The sequence below is a fragment of the Geospiza fortis genome, unplaced genomic scaffold (assembly GCF_000277835.1).
Source record: "Geospiza fortis unplaced genomic scaffold, GeoFor_1.0 scaffold237, whole genome shotgun sequence".
Classification (NCBI taxonomy): Eukaryota; Metazoa; Chordata; class Aves; order Passeriformes; family Thraupidae; genus Geospiza; species Geospiza fortis.
Genome location: NW_005054319.1, coordinates 530,476 through 557,601, shown reverse-complemented (window position 1 = coordinate 557,601; position 27,126 = coordinate 530,476). Strand labels below are relative to the sequence as shown.

Sequence of the window (27,126 nt, the reverse complement as noted above, 5' to 3'; positions counted from 1 at the left end):
GCAACTTTGGGCCACACACAGTACGTACGAGGCTTTTCCAGCTGGTTTGTTCTCCAGCTGGGATTCCTGCTATGGAAAAACCCTGCAACAGGCTCTCCGGCATCCCGGGAGATGCTTCCCACTGGGTTTTATCGCCTGGAGGGGCAGCAGGCGCAGGAGGGTGCGGTGAAGGGGATTGCAGGCAGCTCCCCTGGGTGCAGCAGGGCGGAGCGGTGCCCCCAGGACAATGTGCCCTGCTGGGCTGTCCTGCTCTGGGGTGGGGGATATTGGGGTGAACCCCAGCGTGGGGAGGGAGGGGACCCCCTCGCAGCCGCCCAGCAGTGCTGTGACCTCAGCACAGCCCCAGGGCCAGGGCAGTGCTGCCCTGTGCACCCATCCCTGCACGAGAGAGGCATTTTAGGCTCCAGGAACTCACACACAGGGTCTGTGGGCACCACGTTTGCCCCCCTCCTCAGGACCCTCCAGCATCCAGCACATGCTGGCAGCTGGAAAACCTCTCTGCTCCTGCAAACGCCATGTCTGGCAGGGAGACCAAAGAAATCACTGCCATTGATTTTTCCTCCCTTGCCTGACTCAACCTGCTGCCTTGGAGGAGATTTTTTCACCACCACCACCCCTGGATGCCGGGGAGATCTGCAGGAGGTGGGCTGGGGACAGGCAAGGAATTCAGAGCAGCCCCCTGGGGTTGAACCACAGAGATTAACTCTGTTTTGGATGGCTCTGAAGGGGTCGCTGGAGGATGTTGAGTATTTGGAGAGCTCATTTTGGGATGCATTCGGTGCAGCCCTCGGGTGTGATGCTGGGGTCTCTCTGGCAGGTCTGTGCTGGCTCTGATTCCCCAGAGAAGCAGATCTGAAAAAAGCAGGGTCAAATCCCATCCCCTCTCTGAAAGCTGCAGGAGTGGGTCTGCCCAGGCCGGCAGCTCTGCCCCAGCCCCAGGCACCAGAGATGCTGAAAAGGGCAAAAAGCAGAGCAAATGTGCAGCCTGCAGGGAGCCAGGGCTCCCCGAGGCAGCCGGGACCTTCCCTGCAGCCACCTTCCCTGGGTGGATTCCATCCATTAATTTCCCTAATTGCTTTTGGAAATCACAGTGGTATTTGTCTTTGGCAGCATCCCGGGGCGGTGCTGAGCCAGGCTGTGCCTCAGGGGTGGCTCCTGTGGGTCCCCCACGAGCCCTGCTCACCACCCCAAAGCCAAACTTCTGCTCAGAAGGTTGGTAGGTCCCATTTGCCTGAGGGAAATCATCTTTCCAGGTGGAAAAAAAACATCAGAACAGCAAGGTGGAGAAGGCTCAGGGCCACCACCCATGTGTCACTGTCCCTTGCAGACCCCTGGCATCACCTGGGGGGATCTGTGCACCCCGGGGGTGTCCCTGTCACTGCTGTCCCTCCTCTCAGGTGGCCAGGATGGGCTCAGTGGGCGCCGAGCGCTTCAAGGAGCTGAGCCCAGCAGTGACACCCGAGGGGAACGTGGTGATGAGCTTCAGCTTCGACAGCTACCAGCTGGAGGAGGAGGAGCTGCAGCGGGGCAGCCAGGCCAAGGGTGTCCTCACCTTCATGGAGCCAGGTGAGGGCACAGCCCAACCTGACCCACAGCCAGGTTCCCTGCTGGTTTCCCAGCCCCTTAGGAGCTTCCTGGGATGAGTTTAGTAGCCACAAACAGCCTGAAATGCCACAATATTGCCCACTACCCTTTTTCATCCCTTTTTGTACCTGTGTGAGCCACCAGCACATCCCATGGCAGTGGGCTCTGCAGGCTGGTAAGGAGTTGAGGATTGGTGCTCTGGTTCTCCTGCCAGGCTCACTCCCAGCCTGCAGCTTCATCTTTCTCCCTGCAGGACTCAGGGACACTCCTGGGATTCACCCCAGCCCTGCTCCACATCTTGAGGCAGCCCTGTCCCCCTCCACACCCACCTCTGACCCTTCCTGCACCTTGACTTGTGCTGTCACCTGCGCTGCCCGGCACTCAGCTTGTTTAGCTGCAAGTAAAACTCACCAGACCCCCAAAGCTCAGATGTTTTCCTGCCTCCTGGGTCTCCACTCAAGTGTCTTTATTTAGGGAAGGAACTTCTCAGAGCTGGGGCTGTTTATTTGTACATCTACAGGGAGCTGAGCTGTTTCATTGCCTCAAGGCTGAGGTCTCATGTGGGTCCCAGGAGTGCAGCAGTGCCACTGTCACATCTTTTTCTCTTTTTTTCCTCTTCTGGGGCAGTTTCTGAGGACCCTGAGCCCCAGGATCGATACCATGGGATTTATTTTGCCATGCTGCTGGCTGGGGTGGGATTTCTGCTGCCCTACAACAGCTTTATCACCGATGTGGATTACCTGCACCATAAATACCCAGGTAGGTCTGGAGCAGCTCCAGCACAACCCTGACACCCAAAACCTGGAGAGAGCTCAATCCCACTCCCAAGGGAGCTGAACTCTTGTCCCCCCATCTCCTGCCTCTCTCCAGGGACATCCATTGTCTTTGACATGAGCCTCACCTACATCCTGGTGGCCTTGGTGGCCGTCATCCTCAACAACGCTCTGGTGGAGCTGCTGAGCTTGCACACGCGGATCTCCGTGGGTGAGTGGGGTCCCTGCACGCCCAGGCAGTGCTGTGCCCGTGCTGTGGCCCTGTCACCACCTGTCTCCTCCCCACAGGCTACCTCTTTGCCCTGGGGCCCCTGCTCTTCGTCAGCATCTGCGACGTGTGGCTGGAGCTGTTCAGCCGCAGACAAGCCTACGCCATCAACCTGGTGGCTGTCGGGGTGGTGGCCTTTGGCTGCACAGGTATGTGGCAGAGCAGCTGGGCTGGGACATGGCAGGTAGGGGAGGGAAACAGCCCCATCCCTGAGCCGTGGTCTGCTGGGACAACCTCCTGCTCTGCTCCCTGTAACCCTCAGGTCCCTGCCCCATCCCATCCACCTCTGTCCAGGCATTGTGGGACTGACCAGGGGCACCAGCACCAAACTGATCTGGGCCACCATGGTGGCATGCCAAATCCCCACACCTGGTGGCCACTCTGGGTGGGAACAGACACAGTGGAGCATCCAGGGAGGGGAAAAAGGCCCTCCTGCTTTTGGAGCAAGGAGGCTGCTGGAAGGAGCAGCTCCCAGCTGGCACAGCACATGGGTTTCCTCTGGGGTTTCTTCCCCCTTCCCGGAGTTTCGGCTGCAGCAATAATCCCTCCTTCTCCCCTCTGTGCCTCTCTCCTGAAGTGCAGCAATCCAGCTTCTACGGCTACACGGGGCTGCTGCCCAAGCGCTACACGCAGGGAGTGATGACGGGAGAGAGTAAGTACCCACAGCCACTGACTGTGTCCACAGCCCTCCACATGGACTTGCACCTTCTCCTGGGGCCCCAGTAAGCCCCAGCACAGCCCAGCAGATCAGGGTGCTCCCCAGCAAACCAGAGAGTTTACTGGTTTGTAAGTTCCTGCACTGCCATGCCAGGCTGGGGTGGGGATGTCTGCCAGGAGCTTTATCACCCCAAAATCACTGCTGGTGACACCTCTAGATGGGGAAGCATCCCTTCCACACGGTGTGGGGTGATGAGGATCCCTGAGCTGGGATTCAGTGGGGCCCAGCACTGACAGCTCCCCCACACCACCAGGCACCGCCGGGGTCATCATCTCGCTCAGCCGCATCTTCACCAAGCTGCTGCTGTCGGACGAGAAGGAGAACACCGTCATCTTCTTCTTCATCTCCATCGGCATGGAGCTGACGTGCTTCATCCTGCACCTGCTGGTGAAGCGCACGCGCTTCGTGCGTTACTACACCGACAGCTCCCGCCAGGGCCTCCCCGAGAGCCGCGGGGCCGGCGAGCCCAGCTCCGGCTACCGCGTCCACCACGACGTCACCTCCGAGGACGTCAGATTTGTAAGCCAAGCGTGGGTTTCCCTGCTGTCCCCCGGGGTTCTTTGCCACTGCACCTCAGCGCTACTGTCCCCTATCCCCCCATCCAGGAAAACAGGGAGCAGGGGCAGCCGAGCTCCCCGCAGGGCAGTCCCGGCCCCGAAGCTGAGCTGGCTGGGAGTGGCACCTACATGCGCTTCGATGTGCCTCGGCCCAGGATCAAGAGGAGCTGGCCCAGCTTCAGAGGTGAGTGGTGGGCTCGGGGGAAAGCCATGCCTGTGGGGTGGGATAAATAAATGATTGGTGACCCAGTGTTATGGGGGAGGATCATTCCCAAGGCTGGAGAGGGGGACATTTAAATAGGGTATGGAATAGCAGGACAAAGGGAAATGGTTTCAAACTGACAAGAGGACAGGATTAGATGGGATATTATCCAGAAATTCTTCCCTGTGAGGGTGGGGAGGCCCTGGCACATGCTGCCCAGAGAAGCTGTGGCTGCCCCATTCCTGGAAGTGTCCAAAGCTAGGTTGGATGGAGCTTGCAGCCCACCTGGGATAGTGGAAGGTGTCGCTGTCCATGGCAGGGGGTTGGAACTGGATGGTCTTTCACAGTCCCTTCCATCCCAAACAATTCTGTGATTTTATGATTCTATGATCCCTTTCCAAATGATGTGCCCAAAACCATGGGGCAAACTCATCTTCGGAAGGCATCCCTGTGGGTCAGACAAAGCTCTCAGGCTTTGCAAGGGGGCCAGGCTGCAGTTTTGGCTGAATTGTGCTGCCTGTCCCTGCCAGACATGCTGCTCTACCGCTACGTCGTGTCCCGCCTCATCTGGGCCTACATGCTCTCCATCGCCATGACCTACTTCATCACACTGTGCCTCTTTCCCGGGCTGGAGTCGGAGATCCACAACTGCACGCTGGGGGAATGGCTCCCCATCCTCATCATGGCCATCTTCAACCTCTCTGACTTCGTCGGCAAGGTAGGAGAGAGGCCAGAGCCAGCACAGGGGGTGTCTGTCCTCCTTTGGTGCCCTCTTTCTAAGCCACTTGGCTGCACCAAGGGTCATCTGACCCACGGGGGTCTAACCAGTGTGAGGCTGGTGCTCACCAGCATGGCCAAGGTTGGGTTCCCACAGCAGTTGGTCTTTCCACCATCTCATCTCCTTGTCGCCCCATTTTGGGCACTGCAGGGCCCTCCCCAGCCCCTCATCCCCCGCAGCAGAATCTCTGCCCTCACTGCAGATCCTGGCTGCCCTGCCCTACGACTGGAGAGGGACCCACCTCCTCGTCTACTCCTGCCTCCGCGTGGTCTTCATCCCCCTCTTCATCATGTGTGTCTACCCCAATGGGCAGCCCACCTTTGGCCACCCCGCCTGGCCCTGCATCTTCTCCCTCCTCATGGGCATCACCAACGGCTACTTCGGCAGCGTGCCCATGATCCTGGCTGCAGGCAAAGTGAGCCCGGAGCAGGGGGAGCTGGCAGGTAGGACTCAGCCCTCCTGGGAATCCCTGTGGTGTGGCCAGAGCACCCTGACACCCCATTTCCCATCCCACAGGGAACACCATGACCGTGTCCTACATGACGGGCCTGACGCTGGGCTCGGCCGTGGCCTATTTCGCCTACAGCCTCACCAGTACCTCCCACAGCAGCTGTTTCTACACTGAAACCTCCAACGGCTCCTTTACCTTGGGCTACTGAGCCCTGGGGTGGGGCAATGGGGACAGGATGGGACCTGCTCCCCACCCTGGTCCCCAGCGCCCCACATCCCTCCTCAAGGAGGGAGCCTGGAGCCTGAAAGCCACCCCAGCACGGACTAGGACTGGTATCCTGTTGGCACAGGGCTGTGGCATTCCCAAACGGCCTGTGCTGCCCAGCCAGGCACTGTGCAGGGCCACTGCTTGGGGTGACATTCCTCCCACCCCAGGGGACAGTTCTTGTTGCTTTTGGGGGTCTCCCCATCAGCAATGTGCAGCTCTCCAGTGAAGGCTGGGGATTCTTCTGTTTGCGCAAAGCCATTGACAGGAGGAAGAAAATACTGCCAAATCCCAAAGGGAAAGGACCAGCACTGGGGAGGAGGGTGATGGAGGGCTGGTGAGGAAGAAGAGGAGCTAAGAGAGGAAAGAAGCACTCCTTCAGTCCCCCGTGGCTCTGGGAAGGTGGGTTTCCACTTCCATTGATGGTGCTGCAGGTTTTCACCAGGAATGGCTTGAAATCACAGTCCCTCCCTAAGTATGTGAATCATATGGTTAGGGAAAAAAAGATTTTTTTTTTTAATTGTGTCTTGTTTTACCCCTCCTAACTGCAACAGAGGCAGGGTCTTGCCTCCCCCCACCCCACACTGTGAATCTGCTCCATTGCAAGGGGTACAGGGGGGGGTCCCAAGGCTACAGCACTGCCAGTGCCACCTGCAGGCCACTGCTGAGCTGCAAGATTTATTGCACAGGATGTAAGTGAAGCTGATTAAATAATTAAATGTCTTTGCAACACTGGCTGGTCCTTAGCTGTGCCACACACAAGTGTGTGGGTGGCACTTGACTGCTGGTAATGGGCTGGGCTGGCAGACACACACAGGGTGGTGCCTGCCTCTCCTGTTGGGTTTTGGGGTGCCCCTTGTGCTGGTCTCCATCTTCAGGGCCCCCTTTGTCACCTGGGGTGGTTGAACACATCACCGGGTTACACCAAGCCTGCAAACTGCCATGGGCAGCACACAGGAGAGGGAACAGGCCAAGAGGAGCAGAAAACATCAGGAGAAGGTGCCAACACCACATTTTGGGACCAGCTGCACCTCGCTGTGCCAACTGGCGGGTGCCACCTCCCCGGGAATCAAGCTCAAGGAGCCGGAGAGTGCCAGGCCTGGCCCTGACCTGGCCCCCGCAGCACGGGAGGCTCTGGCTGTGCCAAGCTCCTGCCTGTATGAAGTGCAGCTCACACCAAAAAAGAGCAAACCCAGCATTTCATCCTCAGCACATGGTGCCCTGAGCACGGTGGCAGAGGGAGCACTCACACCTCCAGGCCCTGTCCAGCAGACACCTCTACTCCAGCGTCCAGTCCTGTCCATCAGGTGCCACCACCTCACACAGATGGGTTCTCCCCAAAAAGCCACCAGGCACCTGGGTTGTGTCTTTCTCCAGGGCAGGGAATGAGCCAAAAAGCCATCACTGCCACCAAGGGGAGAAAAACCCTGCGGTCAGGACAAGCGAGACAAAGAAAGATGCTTCGTTGGGTTGCTTTTTTTCAATTAGATTTTTTTTTTTTATGAAAAAAGATCACACGGAGTTCTCCAACAAACAGAATGCCAAAAAAATTGTTTTAAACAAAACATAAACAAAACAAAACAAAAAGACAAAAACCTGGCTCTCCTTTCCTCTCGATTGTCTGAAATATCCTTGTGTTCCATAGAAGGCAGTGGGTTTTAAGTGCTTTCTATTTAACATTAGCATAAAATCTCTCTCGCGCGCTCTCTCTCTCGCTCTTTAAAATATGCTCACACAATTTGCTTCTAGAAGTACAGTACACTTTGAGCGTGGGGGGTGTGCCTGTTCCCAGATCATTTACAATCACAATCCAACAGGAAATAAAAAATAATATTCTAAACGTCAGACTGTGTTCATTTCTGCCGTTGTGGGTTTTTTCTTTTTTTGTTTTTTATAATTTCATAATTTTTTTCACAGTTTTAAAAAGTTTATATTTATATATATATATTTATATTTATATTTATAATTAAAAAGTTGAATCCATTTAAAGACTTATAATACAGGAGGGCTAAAGAGTCTTTTGGTACATTAAAACTGTACAGGCTAGAACCGTCACTGTCCGCCGTGCCGAGGCGCCGGTGGCCCGGGCTGGAGATGGTACGAGCTCAGCACCATGTGGTTTCTTTAAAGGACGAGGGGTAACTCTGTGGGGCTGTCCCTCACCCCTGAGCCCCGGCCTCCAGTCTCTGGTACGCAGCCAGGGTGGAGAGTTTCCAATCTGTCCTTGGCTTAAGCATCGCCCCGCTCTGCGTCCCGGCGATCCGTAGTGCGAGTCGGGAGTTGCAAAGATCAGTGCGTCTCTTGGAGTTTTGTTTAAGTGCAAGGATGGTGCGTTGTTCTCCTCAGGTTCTCCTCCAGTGTTCCCTCTTGCCAGGTGTAACCCTGGAGCAGCAGTGGCAGTGCCCGAGGGGAGCTCAGCTTCTCCATGGATGGGTGCAGCTGAACGGTGCAGTCCCTGAGCCCAAGGTGGCAGCGGGGCTCTGGCTGTGGGAGCACCATGGGCAGGCAGGGCTGGGGGCACACACTGCCCCCATTCCCTTCAAACCATGGGCAAGGCTTCCCAGCAGCTCCACGTCTCAGCACAGGCAAGGCATGGCGGGTGAAGCTGGGTGAGGGATGCCGGAATCCAGTGGCCTCTGATCTTCTCTCCTCCAAGCACCAAGCAGCAGCTTTTCCCAGTCTTTTCTTGCCCCTTCACTGCACGGTACAAGATGAGGTCTCAGTCTGCCACGTGTCACCCCCTTTGCCACTTGCTTGCTCCCTCCTTCGCAGGGCAGAAGGGGTGCAGAGCTGCAGAGGGTTCAGTTTGTTCAAGGCAGTGGGAAGGCAGCGTCCAAGACCGGATGCTGTCTCCTCTTCCACCTGGCTCCTCCCAGGCCAGAGGATTCTCTTCTGCCATCTCTGTGCTGGAGCCAGCCCTGCCCTGTCATGCTCCACACGCTGCCAGAGGGGCCTCCAGGGAAAGGGAACAGCAAAAAGGCGCTGAGAGGATCGAGACGAGGCGCTGAGAGAGACTCATCTCCTTTCTCTTTCACCCTGTCCTTCCTATAAAGGGTCATGCGAAACTAAGCAGGAAAGGGAATATAAGGACGGAGAGGAGCGCACACAGAAGGCAAGAGGGTCCTTCCACGTGCGGGCGGCTTCCGAGTTACTGATGGGGAAAAATGACACAAAAGGGATCCCTCCTGCCGGGGGGTCCCGCTGGTGAAATGATCACGAGACCCATGTGCTTTCCTGGACCAAAAGGAGGAAGGGAGAAGTTGGTCAAGTGTCACTGTACTTAAAGCCACTTCCAGAAGAGCCTCGGGGTTCAAGCACCACCACCACCACCACCCCAATGGCATCTTCCTCGAGTCCTGTAACTGCTTCCCCAACCCCTTTCTTCAGCCTTCTCCTTCCTCCTCGCGTCTCTCGCGCTCTCCTGTCTGTAGTGTGACACAGAAATGAGCATTGAAAGAAACAATCATGTCGTCTGAACAGGCACGTCCTCAGGTTTGTCCCATCCCTTCCCAGGGGGTGGCATGTGTCCCCTGGGCGGTCAGCAGATGACAGGGACCCCATCGGTGTTGAAGATCATGCCCGTGGTGGGCTCATAGGTCCCTGCAAGGTAGTAGAGGTCCTCACTGTCTTGGTATTTCTTTGTCTTTAGCATCTGCTCATATTGATCCAGACCAACAACAAGACACTTGTGTGAGATGGTCTGGACATCATTTTCATCCACGTGAGAGGACTGGTAGAGGGCTCTCTGCACAACAGGAAGAGAAGGAAGGAGGTGGGAAAAAAAGGAGCCATTAGATCACACTGCGTTTACAGCATCATCTTCAATAAGTAGGAAAAACACTTATCATAATGGGATAGGACTCTGCTCATGCTCAAAAATATGTCACTCATCCCAACAGCAGCCCAGGGGAGGGACACTGGGTATCTGCATAGGTCCATGGACAGCCTGGACAATCCCTCCAGCCTACTGAACCTGAGCCCTGGCTTTCACTCGGCTCCCACTGATGGGAATGTGCAGCTGCCAAGCACACATACAGGAAATGTGGAGGCCATGAGTTTGCCATCCTCATTTCAAGGATGCAAATGCAAAGATGCTAGATACTAGCTCCCTGTTCTTCCCCACATCCAGCACCTGCAGCTATTCCACCCTCCCAGAAATATCCACCCCAAGTCCAGGGCACTGCAGACTTGGCAGCTGAGGCAAAAATCAAGAGCCAGAGAAGTTTGGGGAGCATTTCCAGTATTTATTTGTTATGGGGTACCCAGCATTCCCTCCCAGCCTTCCCCCAGTTTCACCAACCTCCATAAAGTCCTTCCTCTGGTTGGATGCCTGCAAAGCTGTGGCCAGACTCCTGCCTGATTTCTGATCCCAGCGCTGTGCCCAAGAAGAAAACAGGAAACAGAAATGAAAATCTGGTGAATTTGTTGTTTTTCCATGCCATCACCTCCTGCTCACCATGTGCTTTTGGAACTTGAACCCCTGCCCACTGCCACTAGGAATAAATCCTGCTGTAAACCAGCCGCACACAAGTTCAAAATTCAGTGTTTCTGAGCACCAAGCCCATCGTTCTTACACTTTGAAGACCTGATCTGGCTCTTGACACTTTTTTTGGCACCCACGCAAAAGTCTTTATTTCCTAATACAAAGAAACCCACCCCTCCATTCTTCAAGGGGCCAACACTGGGCTTGCCCACACAGATGAAAGCATGGGGCCACCTCCTTCAGGGTACCAGTAAAAAACTGGGCTTTGGGTGTTTTCCTCATCATTGGAAACAAAAGGCAGCAAGGAGCTTTTCAGCCCTCTCAGCAAAGGAGACCAGCCTACCTTGCCTTCATTGAGTTTCTTCCCAGGGTTGGTTTCTTCTGGGTGATAAAACCATTTGACTCGGACCACCATGTTGTTGCCCCAGGATTCCCACATGCTCTGGATCCGGCCGATGTAGGGCAGGTTGGGGCGGCCGGCGGAGAGGAAAACCGCGCAGTCTCCGATGCGGATGATCTCCTTGCCCCGCACGATGGCCTTGTAGAACAGCTTCCTGGCCTTCCCCTTCATTCCTCGTCTCTGCCAAGAGAGGATCATGCAAGTGGTCAGCCAGGGATCTGCCTTGTTTGTCTTGCATGCATCCCTTTGCTGTTGGCAGTATTCCCACAGGAATTGGGGCAGTGGGATACACCACACAGAATGGCTTCCCCAACACACTGAAAGCCAACCCCCACCTCCCTGCAAACTGGACACACCACACCAGCAGTTCCACCACCCCAGGAAAAGGGAAGAGGCACCAGAAGGCAAAACCAGTGCCGAGCACTATGGAGCATTTACCTGCGTGGGCTTCCCAAACCACTTCCACAGCTGCCGTGCCGGGAGGAAAGCAGCGATCTTGGGCCTGTTCTCCACGGAGGGCAGGCGCTGGCGCTTGGCCAGCTCCTTGGTGGTGGGCAGGTGGATGCCCTCGCGCTTCTTGGCTGGTTGCCCCCCGGCGGCGCTGCCGGCTGTTGCTGAGGCTGCTGCTGAGGCTGCTGCGCCGGCTGCTTCTGGCTCTGCGGGTGGGAGGACGCTCGGGATTTCCCTGCCTGCTTGGTTTGCTTGGGTGGGAGGGTTTGCTGCACCGAGGAACTCGGCTGGGCCTCAGCTACTTCGTCGTCAGAGCTACAGGAGGAATCTTCATCCGTAGTGGAGGAGGAAGAAGAGCTGGAGCTTGACGAAGAAGAGGTTGATGAGGTGGAGGAAGAGGAGGAAGATGAAGATGAAGAGGAGCTGCTGCTAGAAGAGGAAGAAGAGGAGGAGTTGGAGGAAGAGAGAGGGGTGGATGCTCTTGAGCTGGCTGAGCTGCTGTCCTGGGCTTCCCCTTGGTTCTTCTCAGCCTCCTCTTCTCCCTCTGACTCCGAGCTGCTGTCACTGCTGTTGCTCTCAGACTCCTCCACACCTGCTGGAGCTGCTGCCTTTTCTTCCTGGTCCTTCGAGGCAGCCAGGCTCTCTGCTGAGGCATCAAACTTTCCTCCAAAGCTGGCAGGGGAAGGGTCTCCCTCAGTCACCTTGGCTCGGGAAGATTTCTGCTTGCCCTCCACACTCACTGCAGCGGAATAGCCCAGCCCCAAGAGACTCTTCCCATCTCTGCGACTGGCCAGGTTCGAGTCCTCCAGCATCCGCATCGCCTCCTTCATCTTCTTTGTCTTTGGAGACATCACACCCTCATGGTCCAGCTTGATCAGGATTTCATTGTCATGCTTTCTCTGAGCCTTGACCATGGTGCCAAACTCTTGTGTCTCTTCTGTGGGCCGCCCTTTCTTGGTCTTGGCTTTGGACACCGAAGCATCGCTGGAGCCAAAGGCTGCCAGCGTTCCCGGGAGATCGCTGTAGGGCTCCGTGCCCAGGATGCTGCCAAACACAGCAGGCTGGTAAGAGGGTTGGGGGGGGCTGTGCAGCTTCGTGGAGATCTTCATTTTGCTGGCTTTTGAGCGCTTTTCCTCTGTGGGAGCAGGAGAGCCTCCAGTCGGCAGCGGTTGCGATTTTCGTGACCCCTTCATGCTTGGCTTGCTCAAGCAGGCCGGCTTCTCTGAGACTGAGGAGGTAACAGGTGAAGACTCCACCTGATCCTTCTCTTCAGGCAAGGCAGCCTCTTCTGCAGAGGGGAAGAAACACAAAGACATGATGTTATCCCTCCAGATGGGCTTTATTATCTCAGACACAACCAGACACCAGTGCTGACTGGTCTCTGGCCAAGCATGGCTTGTTCCTGCCTGCTCAGGTACCCCCAAAGGAGCATAGGGAGTGTCCTCACTGAACAGCCCGGCCTGGTGCCAGTACTTGTGAGAAGTGATGGACAATGCCCAGGGGTGCTGCTTCAACTTCAGGAGAATCAAACTACAAATCTCCTGTACCCGTGGCTCTATTGACAGCTGCAGAGATGCTCAGCTCAAAAAAGGACTCTGTGCTCCACATGCCCGACTGACAGAAGGAGGCTGTCACAGGCCAGCTTCTGAACCAGCCTCCTATAAACTGTAGCCAGAGCAGAGTGAGATGCATGGGTGCTCTGCACTCAAGCAATGCATCCATCCTCACCCAAATCCTACTCCAAGCAACAGCTCTAATTTGGGGAGAACAGTGGGGAACTGTGCAAGGATTCCCTCAGCTCCAGGCCTGGCAGTGTGCAACTTACCAGCTTTGGCCTTGACACTTGGCTTTCTGCCTCGCCCTTTGCCCTTTGACACAGGCTCCTCTGACCCCAGGGCATATCCCTCTTTCCCTTCTCCAGTGTCTTTGCTGGATTTACGGCTACGGCGCTTGGTGCTGGGCACCAGAAGGGCAGGGGAAGGCTCAGCACCTGGAACAGGTCAAAGAGATGTTCAAATGTAGTCAAATAACACATAAAACAGAGATGTGATAGAGTCAAAGTAACCCAACCAAACCTGCAATAGGGATTGGGCCTTTTTGCTTATGGGTGATATCCCACCCCAGCTCCGTGTTCTGTAATTGATGGTGCCATCTTTGTGACTAAAAGTCTGTGAAATTGTCCCAAAATTTGAGGAAATCAGCCCAAAACTCCATATATGTCAGAGCAGGAAGTATCTTGCAATAAACTGAACAGCAAGACTCACACTGGATCTTGTAGTCAGGTGGGAGAAGCCGAATGTGAGACAGTGGGATGCGTCCCGTGTCCCCGTCATCGAACTCTACTGTGATGAGATCACCATCTTCCTCCAGATCCAGGGTTCCTGTGGGATGGGGGAGCAGCAGATGGGATTAGCAACAAACATCAGAGTACAAACCCCTTGTAAGAGAACTAGGGGCATGGGGAAAGACAGGGGTGCTGCACCAGCTGCAAAGCACCCACTTCACCTCTCCTAGGCTGGGCACGGAGGCCACAGAAGGCTCACTCTGCAACGGAAAGTCCCAGACAACACTAAACCAGCCCACTCAGTGTGAAATTCCCCATCAACAGCACTGCTCCAGAACATAACAGCCATTCCAGTTTGACTTCCCACCTCTCTCCACTGGTTCTCTTTATTCTTGCAGAAATTAACTTCTTTTCTTTCACTGAAATATCTTTTTTTTTAAGCTGCATTTTTAACTACTCTCAGTCATCATAAACTGCTGCTTTTCTCTTTCTCCAAGAGAAATAAGCTGTGTTCTCACCCTCTCTTCTTGCACCAGCAATATTGGTTTATACACCATAAATAATTATTCCCTTTTACACGTGTGGTATGACCAAGACCCCAAAAACAAAACCACATATGGCCAAAATTTCCAGAGCCATTCACCAACTTTCTAATGGGACCAGACTGGAGAGTTTTGTGTCAGACCAAAGTCGTGAGTGTCCAGGTGATTTAGAAACCTCCACAGCCTCAGAAATAATTGATGCCTGGAATAAATTCTGACTTTCTGAAATGTATTAAATGTCCTTGATATATTTAAGCTCCTAAATTGCTCGAACCTCTTCCTGAACCTGCAGGATGTTACTAAATCTGCATCATTAATGAGAGGGGCATGACTGGGAGGAGAGAACAAGCCAGGCTCTAACTTCCACAGCACTCACAGCAGAGGTGAGGGCTTCCCCAGACAAGCCTGACATCCCTGACACACAGGGCTGAGACATCCCAGGTTCACAGCACAGAGAGCCAGGGTGGCCTTACCTCGGACAACTGTCCCCGGGTAGAGGCAGCGGTACTGCTGGCTCCAGTAGGCTGCAATCCTCGTGCCCTCGGGCAGGAACCGCACTGAGGGGGGTTTCACATCGATGATCTGCTCAGAGCAAGAGGAAGGCAATCAATGACCACCCTGGCACCAGCACAGACCATCCCACCACACCTGGCATGGAGCAAAGCAGCTCTATGGATGGCAAGGGACAGTTTCCCTGCTGGGGAATGGCCTCCTGTGCGCCCACAGGAGGAAGGAAGGACCACCCCTGCTGGAATACAGGACTAGAGCCTGCTGCCAGTGGGGCAGTGAGCACACCAAGGGGAGTTCTGCCCACACTGACCATGGGGGGTAGGACCAGGACATCCCTGCAGCTGGAAGAGGAAAGAGCTTCCAGCTAGGCTCCCCCACCCCAGAGCAGGCCATGGGCACCAAGGACAGGCAGCCTTTGGCAGCACATACCGCTTCCTGCAGGAGCTGCTCCAGGCAGTAAATGTGGGGACGGTTGCCCCTCTCGCCCTCCACCACCACCCGGTATCTGAAACACAAAGGCTGGGTCAGACACAGCACATGGGAGACACCACCCCCTCCAGGTAACGCCTCCCTCTGATGGGAGAGGATGTGAGAGCACTTCATTGGAGATAATTGGATTTCCCTCAGTGCTGATAAACCAGAGTGGACTCTCTTCCCTCCCTGCCAGACACTGTCAGTCTCTGGGCAGCCAGCTCTCCCCAGACTGATCAGTGCAGCAGCTGTGTCCCCATTTTCTGGAAGATCCCAGGTGGATACAGCAGCCCCTCAACTCACATGTCTGGTGAATGCACTGTCTTGACATGGCCAGCATAGAGCAGTTTGTCATCCATGGGGATGAGGACACGCAGGCCATCCTTCAGTTCATCCTTGTCAATGATGCAGGAGCGGGGAGCTGTGAGGTGTGGGAGGATGATGGGGATTAGAGAGCACCACACATGGGAAAGGGACAGAGGGGAGAAGGAAACTTCATATTCCCAGCATCACTGTCCCCTCTCTTGGTAACAATAATGTACCAGTAATGAAAATAGGGCAACTTAAGAGAGTGGGATTCAACTAGATGTTAGAGTGCGCCATGCTGATCAGGCTTAGTTTTTATTGAATTGACTGAAAAAGTGGTGTCTCCACCCCAAAGACTCATGGCTTTGGATGAGGAATGTGTGAAAGCAGCACTGTTGTCCCCTGAGCAGCCCTGGGAAACCTACCCAGCTCCCCTACCTATAAAATCCTGCCCTTACCTGGTGTGGGTGGCCTCTCAACCAGCATGCTCAGTGGGATGTTCTCATCCTCTGAGAAGCTGCTGTCCTGGTTGGGTTCAAAATCCTCCTCTGCTGCCATGCTTTCCATGAGCTTGCTGACAGCTCCTCCCTTCCCTCGGTTCTGCAGGACAGCAAGCAGCACATCAGCTGGATCACCACAGGAAGCAGCCTGATCCCATCTCCCCTCCCTCCAGCAAAAAATAACCTGAGGATATCAGGACAAAACCTGCCTCCATCCTCAGCATGGAGAGTTAAGTGGGGGTACCCAGACTTTTTGCTGCCTTCATCCCCCAAGCATCACCAGCAGTTAACCAAAAGTTATTCCCCACATCCTCACTTTTAGAGGCTGGGAGAGATGCTGTGGAGCTGTAGTTTTGCTCTGCTTCACCACAGTGCTCCTGAGCCTCTGCCTTCCCTGAACAGGCCCCAGGCACTGTTCCTATTTCTTCTCCAGTCTCCATGATGTGTTCCTTGCTGTTACACACAGACCATAAGCATCACACAGAAATCATGTGAGAAGACAGCAATGTGTGTTATGAATGATGACAGGCTGCACAGGAACCCAGTGCTGAGCAAGGCTACTCCATCACCATCTCCTTGGTCCTTGCAAGCTCTCCCTCCACCCCGTGGCAGCCTTGGAGAAAATCCTGCCTACTCACTAATTTGGGGGATGAAGGCAAATGAACACCAGATGGTAGCAGCAGGTACTATCAGAGAGTTTTAGGCTTTTCAAGCCAGCCCTTTGCCTGAAACACACCCAGCAAAACCTGCACCTCTGTTTTCCCTCCCTCACACTGCAACAGCCCAGGTGCTCTGCCAGCCACCCTCCAGTCCAGCCACACTAGAACCAGTCCCTCACCTCTTTTTTCACCTCCTTGGCTTTCACCTTAGCTTTGCTCTTCTTGGTGGAGCCCAGGGCACTTGCCAGGCTAACCCGAACATCAGAGGGGGAGCTGGGGATGCCAGGAGGAGACATGGATGAGGAGGAGGAGCAGCAGGGCGTTTCTTTACCCTTCTTCCGCTGCTAAAAATAAAAACAAAACACTTCCATCAGTAAAGAAAGGATTGGTAAAGATCTGAGTCCAAGGAAAGGGAAAAGGTGGTGCAAGGCAGGTTATGCACAGGTAGGATTATGTTCACCCAGCAGTTAGTTCACTGCCCACATTACATCCTACATCTCCCAGCTGTTTTCTGGTTTCACACATTTTGGGAAGAGCTTTTCATTACACTGGAGAGCAACTCCTGCCCATCAAATCTGCCTCCAAAGAGCTCCAAGAAGATCCCAGTTGGCCTCATGTCACAACTAACTTGTCCAACTCTCCCCATCAGTGCTCTTCCATAACACTGCCATGAACTGAACTGGAGCCAGAGGGAGACAAGCATTCAGCTTAGATGAAAAGCCAGTAACCCAGAGACCACTGTCACCCCCAGCCAGGGACAGACCTCTGAAGTCACCATGTAAAAGGGGAACAGCCTTAAAGGCCAGTCTGGGGGCCACAGGTCAGCAAGAGGACAACCTCAGGCAGAGAGTGGGAGAAAGATTTCATAGGATCTGTTTTAATGCAGGATCATCAACTCTGGCCACCCCAACAGAATGGCTTTGGGACATGGAGAGTAACTGAAGTAACCAGCCCCATTCAAACATGGCTTTTACCCCCTGCAAGTTAGATCCAAGTCTGACAGAGCCTCCAGGTGTACATGGGGCTGACAGGGGTGACAAGGGGCAGCCAAACAACTGCTGAGACAGGACTCAACTCTCCTCTACCTTAGTGGAGTTTATTGCCCTCCTTTCACCAATCCCAAGCATCCCAACACCAATCTGGCCAGCACGTCCCTCACCTTGCTTAGCTCCTTCCTGTCCTTCCCCTTGCTGCCCTCCTTTTTGGGGCTCATGGGGGCCCCCTTGCCACAGCGCCCAGGTTTGGGGACGGGGGTGGAGCTGGCAGGAGCTGTGGATGTCAGCATGGCCGAGGAGGTGGTGGCGTCGTGGAGGAAGATGCGCTCGCTGCGGCGCCGGTTCCACAGGTCGTCATCGCTGGCCTCCAGCCCGAACTCAAAGCTCAGGTCCTTGGGGGATTTAAATTTCTTCAGCTTGCGGCCTTTCTCAGAGCCCAGCTTGGCCTTGTCAGCGCTCCCAGACGCGGAGTCCAGGCTGCTGGGGGCCTGGCTGGGCTGGATGCTGCTGGGCTCCAGCGGCCCCTTCTTGCCGCGCAGCAGCCCTGACGGAGACTTCTTCCTGATCTTGATCTCGCTCTCCGAGTCGGTGTACTCAAACTCTGTCCCTAGGTGCAAAGGATTGAATCATCAGTCAGAGCCCTGGCTGAGCCAAGAGGGGACACATCCTGCTGGAAACCTCTGAGCTTCATGGGAGATGCTGTGCCTGCTCAATAGAGCTCTCGCTTGTTCCTCTTTCCAATCCTTACATCCCCCAGACCTCCATGTCTGACCCATAAAACACTGTGGAAATTCCCTGGAAGTAAGCCTGGTCTACTCCAAACCAGAGGCCAACAATTCAGGCAGTGTGGTTCAGTGTGTTCCCTGCCTCCATTTTCTCCCTTCTCCCACAGGCAAAACCCTGCAGGGAAGCTCTGAAGAGAAAATATACTTTAACATGCCCCTCCTCAAAAAGGAGCTGCTCAGCTGAAACCAAGCATAAACCCCACAAGCTGACCCCTCCTTCTCTCCTGGTGGGATCCCTCTCCAGTTTCACCTTTGTTTCAGGAGAACAATGTCTTTTAACAAATGGAATAAACCCAAATTTCAAGCTTATTTTTTCCCACTGGCCAACAGACACCACAGACCCTTTTACTGGCTCAAGGAGTTGCTTTGAAGTCAAGAGAGGTAAATGATCTTTTGTCTGTGGAAAATGGAATTCCCCTCACATTGGCCTCTGCTCAGCACCATGAGCACAGCAGTACCCAGAGGCCTGAAATACTGCAGTAATGCCAAGATGTTCCCCACCTTCACTGTGTTCCCCTGAACCTGATAAAGGAAAGCAGGACCAGGTTTCCAGGGGCAGAAGAGAAATTGAGGCAGCACTTACACACCCAGCAACACGGGCAGGAGGTAGGCAAACAACATTCACATGGGAAAATAAAAATGCACATGGCACAAGTAAGGAAAGCATCTTCTCTTGGTCCTTCTCTCAAATACACTCGCTTTCCTGGGTAAATTCAGTCTGCAGGAAACTGCTCTCATCTTCTACCTATCCCCTTCCCTTGAGACAGCCCCAGCATGGAGACAAAAAGAGCCAGCATGTCAAAAACAAAGCTGGCAAAGCTCAAAATGAAAAACCCATTGGAAATTAAAACACTCCTTCTCCTCTCTCAGTACTGCATGAGGTAATTTCTAGATGCTTCCAGTTTCAAGGAGGGCAGATTACAAGACAATAAATTCTTAGCAGAGACTGTTGGAACAAGTTGGCAAAAGCCTAATATAGCATGGAAACAGTGCTAAAACAAGCCAGGCTCCCGAGGAGGACATCATTTTCCATTCTGAAGCATGCTATAAATTCCATTATCACTTAATAAATATTAATAGAGAATTTATAAATGGAACCCATATAGATCTGTCTGACCAGGAACAATGTCACCAATGGGCACTTGTGCAGCAGGGCATGGGGAGGGGAAGAAATGAAACTCCCAACACACTGAAACTGAGACAGAGGCAGGGCAGAAACCCAGATTCTGGCACTGCAAACACATGAGCAGAGGAAGAAATGCTTGTTTCAAGTCACTCTGGCTGGTTTCTATAAGGAAGCTGATGGGATGGGCTGATGGAAAGAGCTTTTCTTCTGCTTGGGTGTCTGTGCTTCCCTTGGGTATCCAAGATGAGCTGCATTTAGCACATGCTTCCTTCCCTAAAGTTTAACAGCACTTCACGGCCTTCTGCACTCTGTCCAAGGGGATGCAGCATCCCCCTGCTTGCCTTTGCAGCAAGCATGTCTTGTTGAGAATTTGCCAAGTAGGAAAAGAGGAAACTTTGACAAAGCCACAGCTGTCCCTAGGGAAGCCCCGGCTGCAGCAGCTAACCTGCCATGTCCATGACTGGCTTTTGTCTCCCTATCAGCCACTTTCTCCACCTTCAGCATCAGGATCAAGCTGCCGAAGTAAAGAAAGGGCAGCTCAGTGTCTGGGCATACAACCTGCTCTCTTGCAGCACAGCTGGGACCTCCTAAACCTTCCACCTTGCCCCCACAGCACCACCATGGAACTCACCCATCAGGCTCTGCCTCTCCTCCTTCTTCTTGGCCTTCTGCTTGGCCTCCAGCTGGATGATGGAAAGCGGAGGGGGAACGATGGGGCTGGGCATGGCGCTGGCAGCAAACCTGGCCAGAAGGCCCAGGCCACTCTCATCCAGGGCAGGTGACGACAGCCTGTCTGTGCCATCCGTGCCATAGTCCTCTGCTTCCTCCTCTTCCTCCTCATCGTCATCATCCTCCTCCTCGGAACTGGAATCTGGCACGCAGAAAACAGGGAGCGCGTTACAAACCTCACGGAGGTGTGCACCAGCCACATCCCCAACCTGAAGCGCAACCCTCCTGCTGCCCTGTGCCCACCAAAGTGGCACTGAGACACCCAGGACTGAGCCACAGGATGCTGGCCATGGGCACACACGTGTCCTTGCAGCCATAGAGCCGCTGTCACCCTGCCTGCCACCACCCTGGAAGGACACAGCAATACAGGGTACAGCAAAGACGACCCACTCAGGGCAAGGGAGGGAAGAGCAGGGTGTTGGCAGATTTGAAAAGGATGCCAGGCACCCCTTCCCTACAGCTTTCAGGAGGAATTAAAAGCTTAATACCTTTGAAAATCCCGACCTGGGAGCTGTGGGATTCCCCTCCCGCCCACCAACACTTCCTCCATAATGAAATCCATTAGTGTAATCAGAAGCAGAGATCAGCAGGGAAGGGGAATACCAGAGAGCAGCCTTTGCCATGGCGGGAGGCAAGGGGAACACAGGGAGGAGAAGGGGCAGGAAGCAAAAATGCAAAGAGGGGGTAAGAAATAATAATTTGAAAGCAATGGATTTGGAATGCATAAGGGAGGAAAGTGTAGGTAGTGCTGGAGACAAGGAGCAGTGTTTGAACCCTCTGCCTCAGAACTCTCTCCATGCCTTTCATTTCCCTCTCTACAGCTCAGGATAGGGAAGCCCAGCTCAGTGCAGGCAGGAAGAGCTGCCCACAGCCAAAATCTAATTCTGGCAAAGAAATCAGCCTCACTGCCTGCCTCAGCTGACACCTGCAGAGCAGTGGGCTGAGGGTTTCCTCTAGGGTGTGTACACAGCAGGTATTTTGGGGGTAGATGCTCGGAGAGTGGCACCTCTCCCTCCCTACAGCGCTTCCCAAGAGTCTGTCAGCAGCTCAGAGGCAATTAATTTTAACAGCATCTCATCCAGTGAGTGCTGGTGAGCAAGCCACTTCACAGATGCACATATACCACACAACACACACTTATACACACACATATATGAGCACACAGATCTATAAAAATATATGTATTTAACTGCAAAAAGTAGGTCTGGAAAAGATATTTCATTTCTTTTGAAATTGAGGGCTTAAGTAGGATCATTGAGGCTGCTGGAAAATTTCCACCACTAGCAGGAGCCCTGTTCTGAGCCCACTCCCCAGCTCCTACCAGCCACTATCCTTGTGTCTGAAATCCAGCCAAATGAGAAACCAGATCCCTTCAAAATGAGCTGGAATGAACATGAAAATCCTTTTCTTTTCACATATGCCCTCTGGGATAGATAAAAACGTCCTCAACACTTGGTTGCTCAGGAAAAAAAAATACAATAAAACAAGTGTTATTTTTCCATGATATTAGAAAGAACAGGAATATCAGAAAACAATGTTCTCATTCTTGTATTTTATCAACTGAGGTAACTGGCAGCTTTTTTTGCCTTTTTTTTTAACATGGATGGCTTATCTCTGTAGCATACACCTGATAGTCAGAGAATACTAATTTTTAACTACATAAAAATTCCTTCCCCATTTCAGTTGCTCAGACTCGTTCCTTGTGATATAAAAATGCTACCAAACCTACAGTCCTGCAGTCAATACCAAGAAATCCACAACCCTGTTCACTCCTTGCATAAAAACCACATGCAAAAAAAAAAAAATCCACAGCAAATTGGGATCCGATTCCTTCCCCTTCCAGAAAAAGGGTCACAACTGCTGTTTTTACATCACATTTTGCCAAAGAGAAAACAAATCCAGATGAACTTTATTCTGAGACGTGAAAACCACCTGCCTGAAAAGCAGCAAAACTGTGCCTGAGTTCAGTGACACACTGTGGAGTAGCAAGACCTTCTCCATCCATCCCATCTAGCTCTGAAATTCAGCAATTTTCAGCAAAAACAGGGGGGGAAATAAAAAATGAACCTGTACAGCCCCTCATGCCAGAACTGAGAGCTGGCTGAGCAGAGAGTTATTCAGTGAGCAGCTGGGGAGAAAAATGAGGGGAAAAAAAGGGAAAAGTTTGCAGGAAAATCCATGATCAGCCCAGCCCCACTGGCTCAGCCGCACGGGCTGCCCAGCAGCACCATTCCTTCAGCACTCACACGCTGCATGTGCAAGGGCAAAAGGGTGCCCAGCAGCTCCAGTATTTCAGAGGCACTCAGGTAAAACAGATTTAAAAGGCAGGAGAGCAGTGGCTGCTCCTCAGGCTACAGAAAACACAGAACACGATGAGGTGCCTGGTGGTTATTGCAACCTCCTGCTCATACACAGCGTCACGCTACAGAAAGACAACTGAAGACAGTCCCTTGTCAGCATTTTTACCACAACACTTACATTTTTATCTGCAGGAGACACAATTTCCAGCCTGAAAATAACCCCATTTTAACACATTCACAGCACAGATCTATCCTCCTCCACTTGTCATGGCAAGGATAGATCTTGCTAACCCCACTCCACATGCACAACACAATCCCTGCTCCTCTTCTTTCTGATTTTCCAAGGGACAAAAAGTAACAAATGAAGTAAAAAGAAGACATTTGGGGCTCTGCTCCAAGCCTACATGATTCTAAAGTAAGTCCCCAAACTTCTGGCCATGGTGGTATGGTGCTCTCTGTCCATCTGTATGGCTCCTTGGAGAGACTGGTGCCTGTATTTAATGGGAAGCAGAAGTTTTATTCCTACTGTACCCAAACTATGTGTGGGTTTAAAATTAACTATGCACAGATGCCTTCACACAACTGAAGCCTCAATATTTTTTTTGTCCTGAAAAGGTGATTTTTAGTTAGCAAGGGGGAAAAAGACTTTTTTTTAAAAATAATTTTTTCCTTCAATGGTAATTCTGTTAACACTGAGAGAGGGTAAAGGAAAAAATGCTCCAAGTTAAAAATATCTTTTCTAATTGACATTTTTAAGAGCATGTATATGTGTGTATATACCCACACACACAACCACACGTGTACATACACAACTCCACAGCCAAAACAAACAATACATTCGTATTTAAATGCTACTGATGCCACATAAACTGAAGCCAAAGATTATTTTAATTTTTACCTGCACTGAATTAAAACCCAAACCCAGTTAAGAATGTTAAGTTTTCTCATTGCTTTTAACAGCTAAGCTGCCATGGTATTTTACTGTAGGAGAGCAGTAAATGAAGATTTGTTAATGATGAACAGAAATTGGTTAAGCAATTTGGTTTTTAGAGACTGATGTATGTAACAAGACAGGTTGAGGGGGGTGTGAAGAGGAAAGGCTGGGGAAGGGAGGGAGTAAAAACACACACTTAAAACAGTCATTTCACATTGTAAAAATAAACAGCATGATTTTCTCATAACACCAAGCAGGTCTACAGCATACAAAGCAGGCTAAGTACAGGCAGACTTTAGACAGCTACTGGGTCATTAACATCTGATTTCTGCAATCTGTCCAAATTCTGGAGGTTATTTATTTTTGAGTGTCCAATTTAAGACTGTACTTTTTTTTTTTCCAGATAAGCCAATTCTCATCATTGGAAGATTCTTCCCCTCCACATGTGTATTGTGCTGTTGACTCCAGAAGTGCTTACGAAAAATTTTAAAATACTACAACTATCACATGGGAATGTGTAAGGAACTGGTTACCCATCACTGGTTTTTGGTTTTTTTTTTAATTGGGGTAAAATCATTCTCCGAGTCAGGAAAAAGAGAACAGAGAATAAGGTACTAAATTTTTAAGGAAAACAGAGTATGGAGGAGAAGGACTTATGGGTCTTTGGCTTCAGAAAGCTCAAGGAATTACCTATCCTGATGGGTTCTAGCCCACATTAGCACTTTCCTCTCCAAGGTCACTGGATTAAAAACCACAAGCTTTTCCTCTTATCAAAATGGCAAAGTGATGTTTGGTCTGTAAGAAAGTAGTGTCCCCCCTCATCTATGTCTAACCAGATGACAGAAAACAGGTTTTCCTGCAGCTAATCCCACGTCTGACACAGATACTGCAGGGCCAGGGCCAGACAATATCCCTGACATGGGGACATTTCTGCACCGTGGTCCAGAAACCTTTAAGGTTTGCATCTCAGACTCATCTGCAAATCCTTGCTCTGGCTGGGCTAAGGGGTTCTCCAAAAGCAGTTCTGCAAGCAGCAAAGCATTTCTGGAGTCCTCAGGCACACACACACACGTGCAAACCTTCCATGTGAGACTCTTCACGGACAGAGGAAAGTTGAAAGCGGACAGCAATCATTTTCAAAATTAAAATAACCAAGAGAATGCAAAGAGCTACGTGTCATTATTCATGGAGGCAACATCGAAACGTCTGAGGCTGACAGATGACATAAAGAAAAGTTATTTTGCCTACCTACATAACAATGGTCAAGGTTCAGGTTCATGGCTAGTGACCCTCGCTGAGAAGTGTCTGCCCTACAACCAGCCAACCACTTTGCTTCTTTAGTGCAGCGTGAGAGCAAATGCAAGAGACCGACACAGACATTCAAAGCATCATGGATAGGGGCAGGGGTGAAAGGGTTGGTCAAGCAGCTGCAAGGAGAAAGCGAGCACTTCTAGAAAAGCTGAGGTTATTAATCGGTTTAGTATTCAGGGAAAGCCATCAGAAAACCCTATTACCCAAATATCCCTTCAAGAAATTATTCTGACAACAAAAAAAAAAGGAAAAAAAAAGAAAAAATAAAAGAGAAAAAAAAAAGAAAAATTCATTTGCAGGAAAAAAACCCAAATTGTAACCAATAATCCCTTCCCACCTCCCTCTCCATACCCACCTCCCACCCCAGGGGGTTTTGCATCTTTGGTTTCCCCACCATTAAATGACACCCCAAGGGGATTTACAATGCATTTCCCCATTTCTTCCAAATTCCCCAACCTCCTCCCATACCCCTTCCTCTCCCCAGATTTTATCCCATAAAACTGGGATTTTTAGTTTATTTCTTCAAATAAAGCAGACAGGTTACTTGAAAAATAGGCAAAGGGACAAGTTACCTCTCTGCTTACCTGGAGCTAAACCAAAAAGCAAACCCAAAACCCCCCTCAAGAACTTGGTACCTAAAAGGGATTGATATCCTCAAAATTTCCAACAGCAGCAAAACAAACAAAGAAAAGATGCGGGAAGGAACAAGGAAGGGAAGAATGGAAGTTAACGCAGACTCTTCATGGAAATGTGGCAATCTCAGCCTTACATAAAATTCACTATCTCCACAACTTTTTGGGTTCTCTAAAAAACAATTTTTCTTTTTTTCTTTTTTTTGACACATGTATTTCTCTTTTGGGTTTTCTTTGAAATGCATTGGTGGGTCCAGCCCAGAGCCACATCAAAACAAATCAACATTCTGTATCTTTCCGCCATGTTTGATCATTTTCTTTTTTTATCATTTTTTAATTTTTATTTTTAGCTTTAATTATCTTTCTTTGGAGGTTGGGTTTGGAGGGAAGAAAAAACCAAACAGGTGCACAGAGGAAATTAACATCAAAAAACTCAGAAAATAAAAAAAAACCAACAGAACAAAAGCCAAACTATCCAGCCCTGTTTTTCAATTAACAGCCCTGAGCAGTGTAAAACACTAAAAGGCTTTTGCTGGGCTACATCCAGCTCTGCCATGTAACTTAGATAACAACTGGGGATGCTCTTGCTTTGCATTCAGCCCAGCCAAGCTAGTTTCTTTCGGGAGCTGAGGGCTCATTAAAATGACCTTTCCCCATGATTATTATTTAATGAGTGCGCTCTAAAACAGAAACCCCTTGTGCCTCTGGAGGAAAAGTCTCAAGTAATCTCTTTTCCCACTGAAGTACTAATGACAGGCTGACAAAAAAAAAAAAAGCTGCAAGAAAAAAATTGGGTTGAGGGTGAGGGAGGGAAAGTGGAGAGTCAAATTTAATGCAGTAATTGCCACATCCTTGAGCACCGTGGGTTATGTCTGGGCATCTGAAAAAAAAAACCTACCACCCATAAAGAGACACAAAAACTTGACATTTACATTTTAAAAAATTAAAAAGAAAAATTTCTGGTTGTTAAATACACCCTGCACCCTCCTGCAGCAGCAACAAGGAGTCGGTGCCTCCATGTTTTATGTGCCTGCCTGGAGAGAGTCTATCAGCAAACAAACTGAGAAAGATAGAACTAAAAAGGGGGAACAAAAAAAAACTATTAAATTAAAAAACCTAAAAATTAAAAAACTATTAAATTAACTTAAAGGGGTTGGGGGGAAAGGGGGAAGCCTAGGCTTTATCTGGACAAAGGCAGCAGGGATATTTGAATAATAGAGAGTATCCCAGACTAGGTTAATTCCAGTTCTACTGATGGGGAGTGGGAGCAGGAGGGGGATGCAGAGCAGGATGGAGTGAAGCAGCAACCTAATCGCCTGATAAGAGACACAGCAAGAGAGACAAGGTACACAGGTTTAGTTAAAAATGAACTCGGTATGTTTAATAAAGCTTGGTAAACCAAATTGCAGTACAAACATCAAGTCACACGGCCACACAACAGTACCCCGGTAATTAAAAAAAAAAAAAAACAAAAAAAAAGACGAGGGGGAAATAAAAGAAAAAGGAAAAATGGAAGAAAAAAAGGGGGTCAGAAACAGGAGAGGGAAAAAGAAAAAGGAGGGGAAAATAATAAAGGAGGGAAAAAAGAGGAAAGTAATTAAAAAAGCTCCTTTCAAACTTCGACAAGGCTCATGTAAAAATAAAATAATAATAATAATTGAAATGATAATAATAATAATAGTAGTAATAATAATATGATGGTGGTGGTGGCAGCAAGGAAGGAAGTGAGGTTAAAACTGAAGGAGGGAGGAAGGGAACAGGAAAGCAGGGAGAGGCGGACACTAAAACCCAGTCAATATAAAAGCTCTAAAAGAGCCAGGCAGTAAAAATATCACAATGATACAGATACAAAAAGGATAAAAAATAACCGTTGGGGTGATAAAGCAGGCTACGCTGCCAAGGACAAAGATGGCCGCCCTGGCTACGACCATCAAAATGGCTGACCCCGGCCCGCCAGGCCCCTCAGCCCCACCCCGCTCCCACACGGGCTGCGCTTGGGGGTGCGTTTGCTAGAAATTAATAACCTTGATCGAACGAGTCCTCCGAGGAGTCGCTGAAGGAAGATCCCGCCTCGGCCTCCCTCAGCAGCAGGCAGAAGGGTTGCTTCCGCCCCG

General features: G+C 51.2%; 2 protein-coding genes across 2 annotated transcripts in view; one reads left to right on the top strand and one right to left on the bottom strand.

Annotated features, from left to right (window-relative positions):
• The window catches only part of SLC29A4 (solute carrier family 29 member 4), an 8,490-nt gene extending 2,163 nt beyond the window's left edge, over positions 1 to 6,327 (top strand). The window contains exons 2-11 of the mRNA XM_031056501.1: positions 1,398 to 1,566; positions 2,212 to 2,343; positions 2,455 to 2,568; positions 2,646 to 2,774; positions 3,203 to 3,277; positions 3,597 to 3,862; positions 3,949 to 4,084; positions 4,633 to 4,820; positions 5,083 to 5,323; positions 5,397 to 6,327. Of these exons, the coding sequence (XP_030912361.1) occupies positions 1,407 to 1,566; positions 2,212 to 2,343; positions 2,455 to 2,568; positions 2,646 to 2,774; positions 3,203 to 3,277; positions 3,597 to 3,862; positions 3,949 to 4,084; positions 4,633 to 4,820; positions 5,083 to 5,323; positions 5,397 to 5,539 (1,584 nt within the window). The 5' untranslated portion in view covers positions 1,398 to 1,406 and the 3' untranslated portion in view covers positions 5,540 to 6,327. The remainder of the gene's footprint in view (positions 1 to 1,397; positions 1,567 to 2,211; positions 2,344 to 2,454; positions 2,569 to 2,645; positions 2,775 to 3,202; positions 3,278 to 3,596; positions 3,863 to 3,948; positions 4,085 to 4,632; positions 4,821 to 5,082; positions 5,324 to 5,396) is intronic.
• Positions 6,328 to 7,065: 738 nt separating this feature from the next.
• TNRC18 (trinucleotide repeat containing 18) overlaps positions 7,066 to 27,126 on the bottom strand; it is a 37,764-nt gene continuing 17,703 nt past the window's right edge. The window contains 15 exon segments of the mRNA XM_031056554.1: positions 7,066 to 9,340; positions 9,896 to 9,970; positions 10,422 to 10,658; positions 10,917 to 11,059; positions 11,062 to 12,216; positions 12,754 to 12,918; positions 13,193 to 13,309; positions 14,228 to 14,336; positions 14,694 to 14,769; positions 15,039 to 15,156; positions 15,500 to 15,641; positions 16,380 to 16,544; positions 17,360 to 17,802; positions 19,738 to 19,977; positions 27,037 to 27,125. Of these exon segments, the coding sequence (XP_030912414.1) occupies positions 9,134 to 9,340; positions 9,896 to 9,970; positions 10,422 to 10,658; positions 10,917 to 11,059; positions 11,062 to 12,216; positions 12,754 to 12,918; positions 13,193 to 13,309; positions 14,228 to 14,336; positions 14,694 to 14,769; positions 15,039 to 15,156; positions 15,500 to 15,641; positions 16,380 to 16,544; positions 17,360 to 17,802; positions 19,738 to 19,977; positions 27,037 to 27,125 (3,481 nt within the window). The 3' untranslated portion in view covers positions 7,066 to 9,133.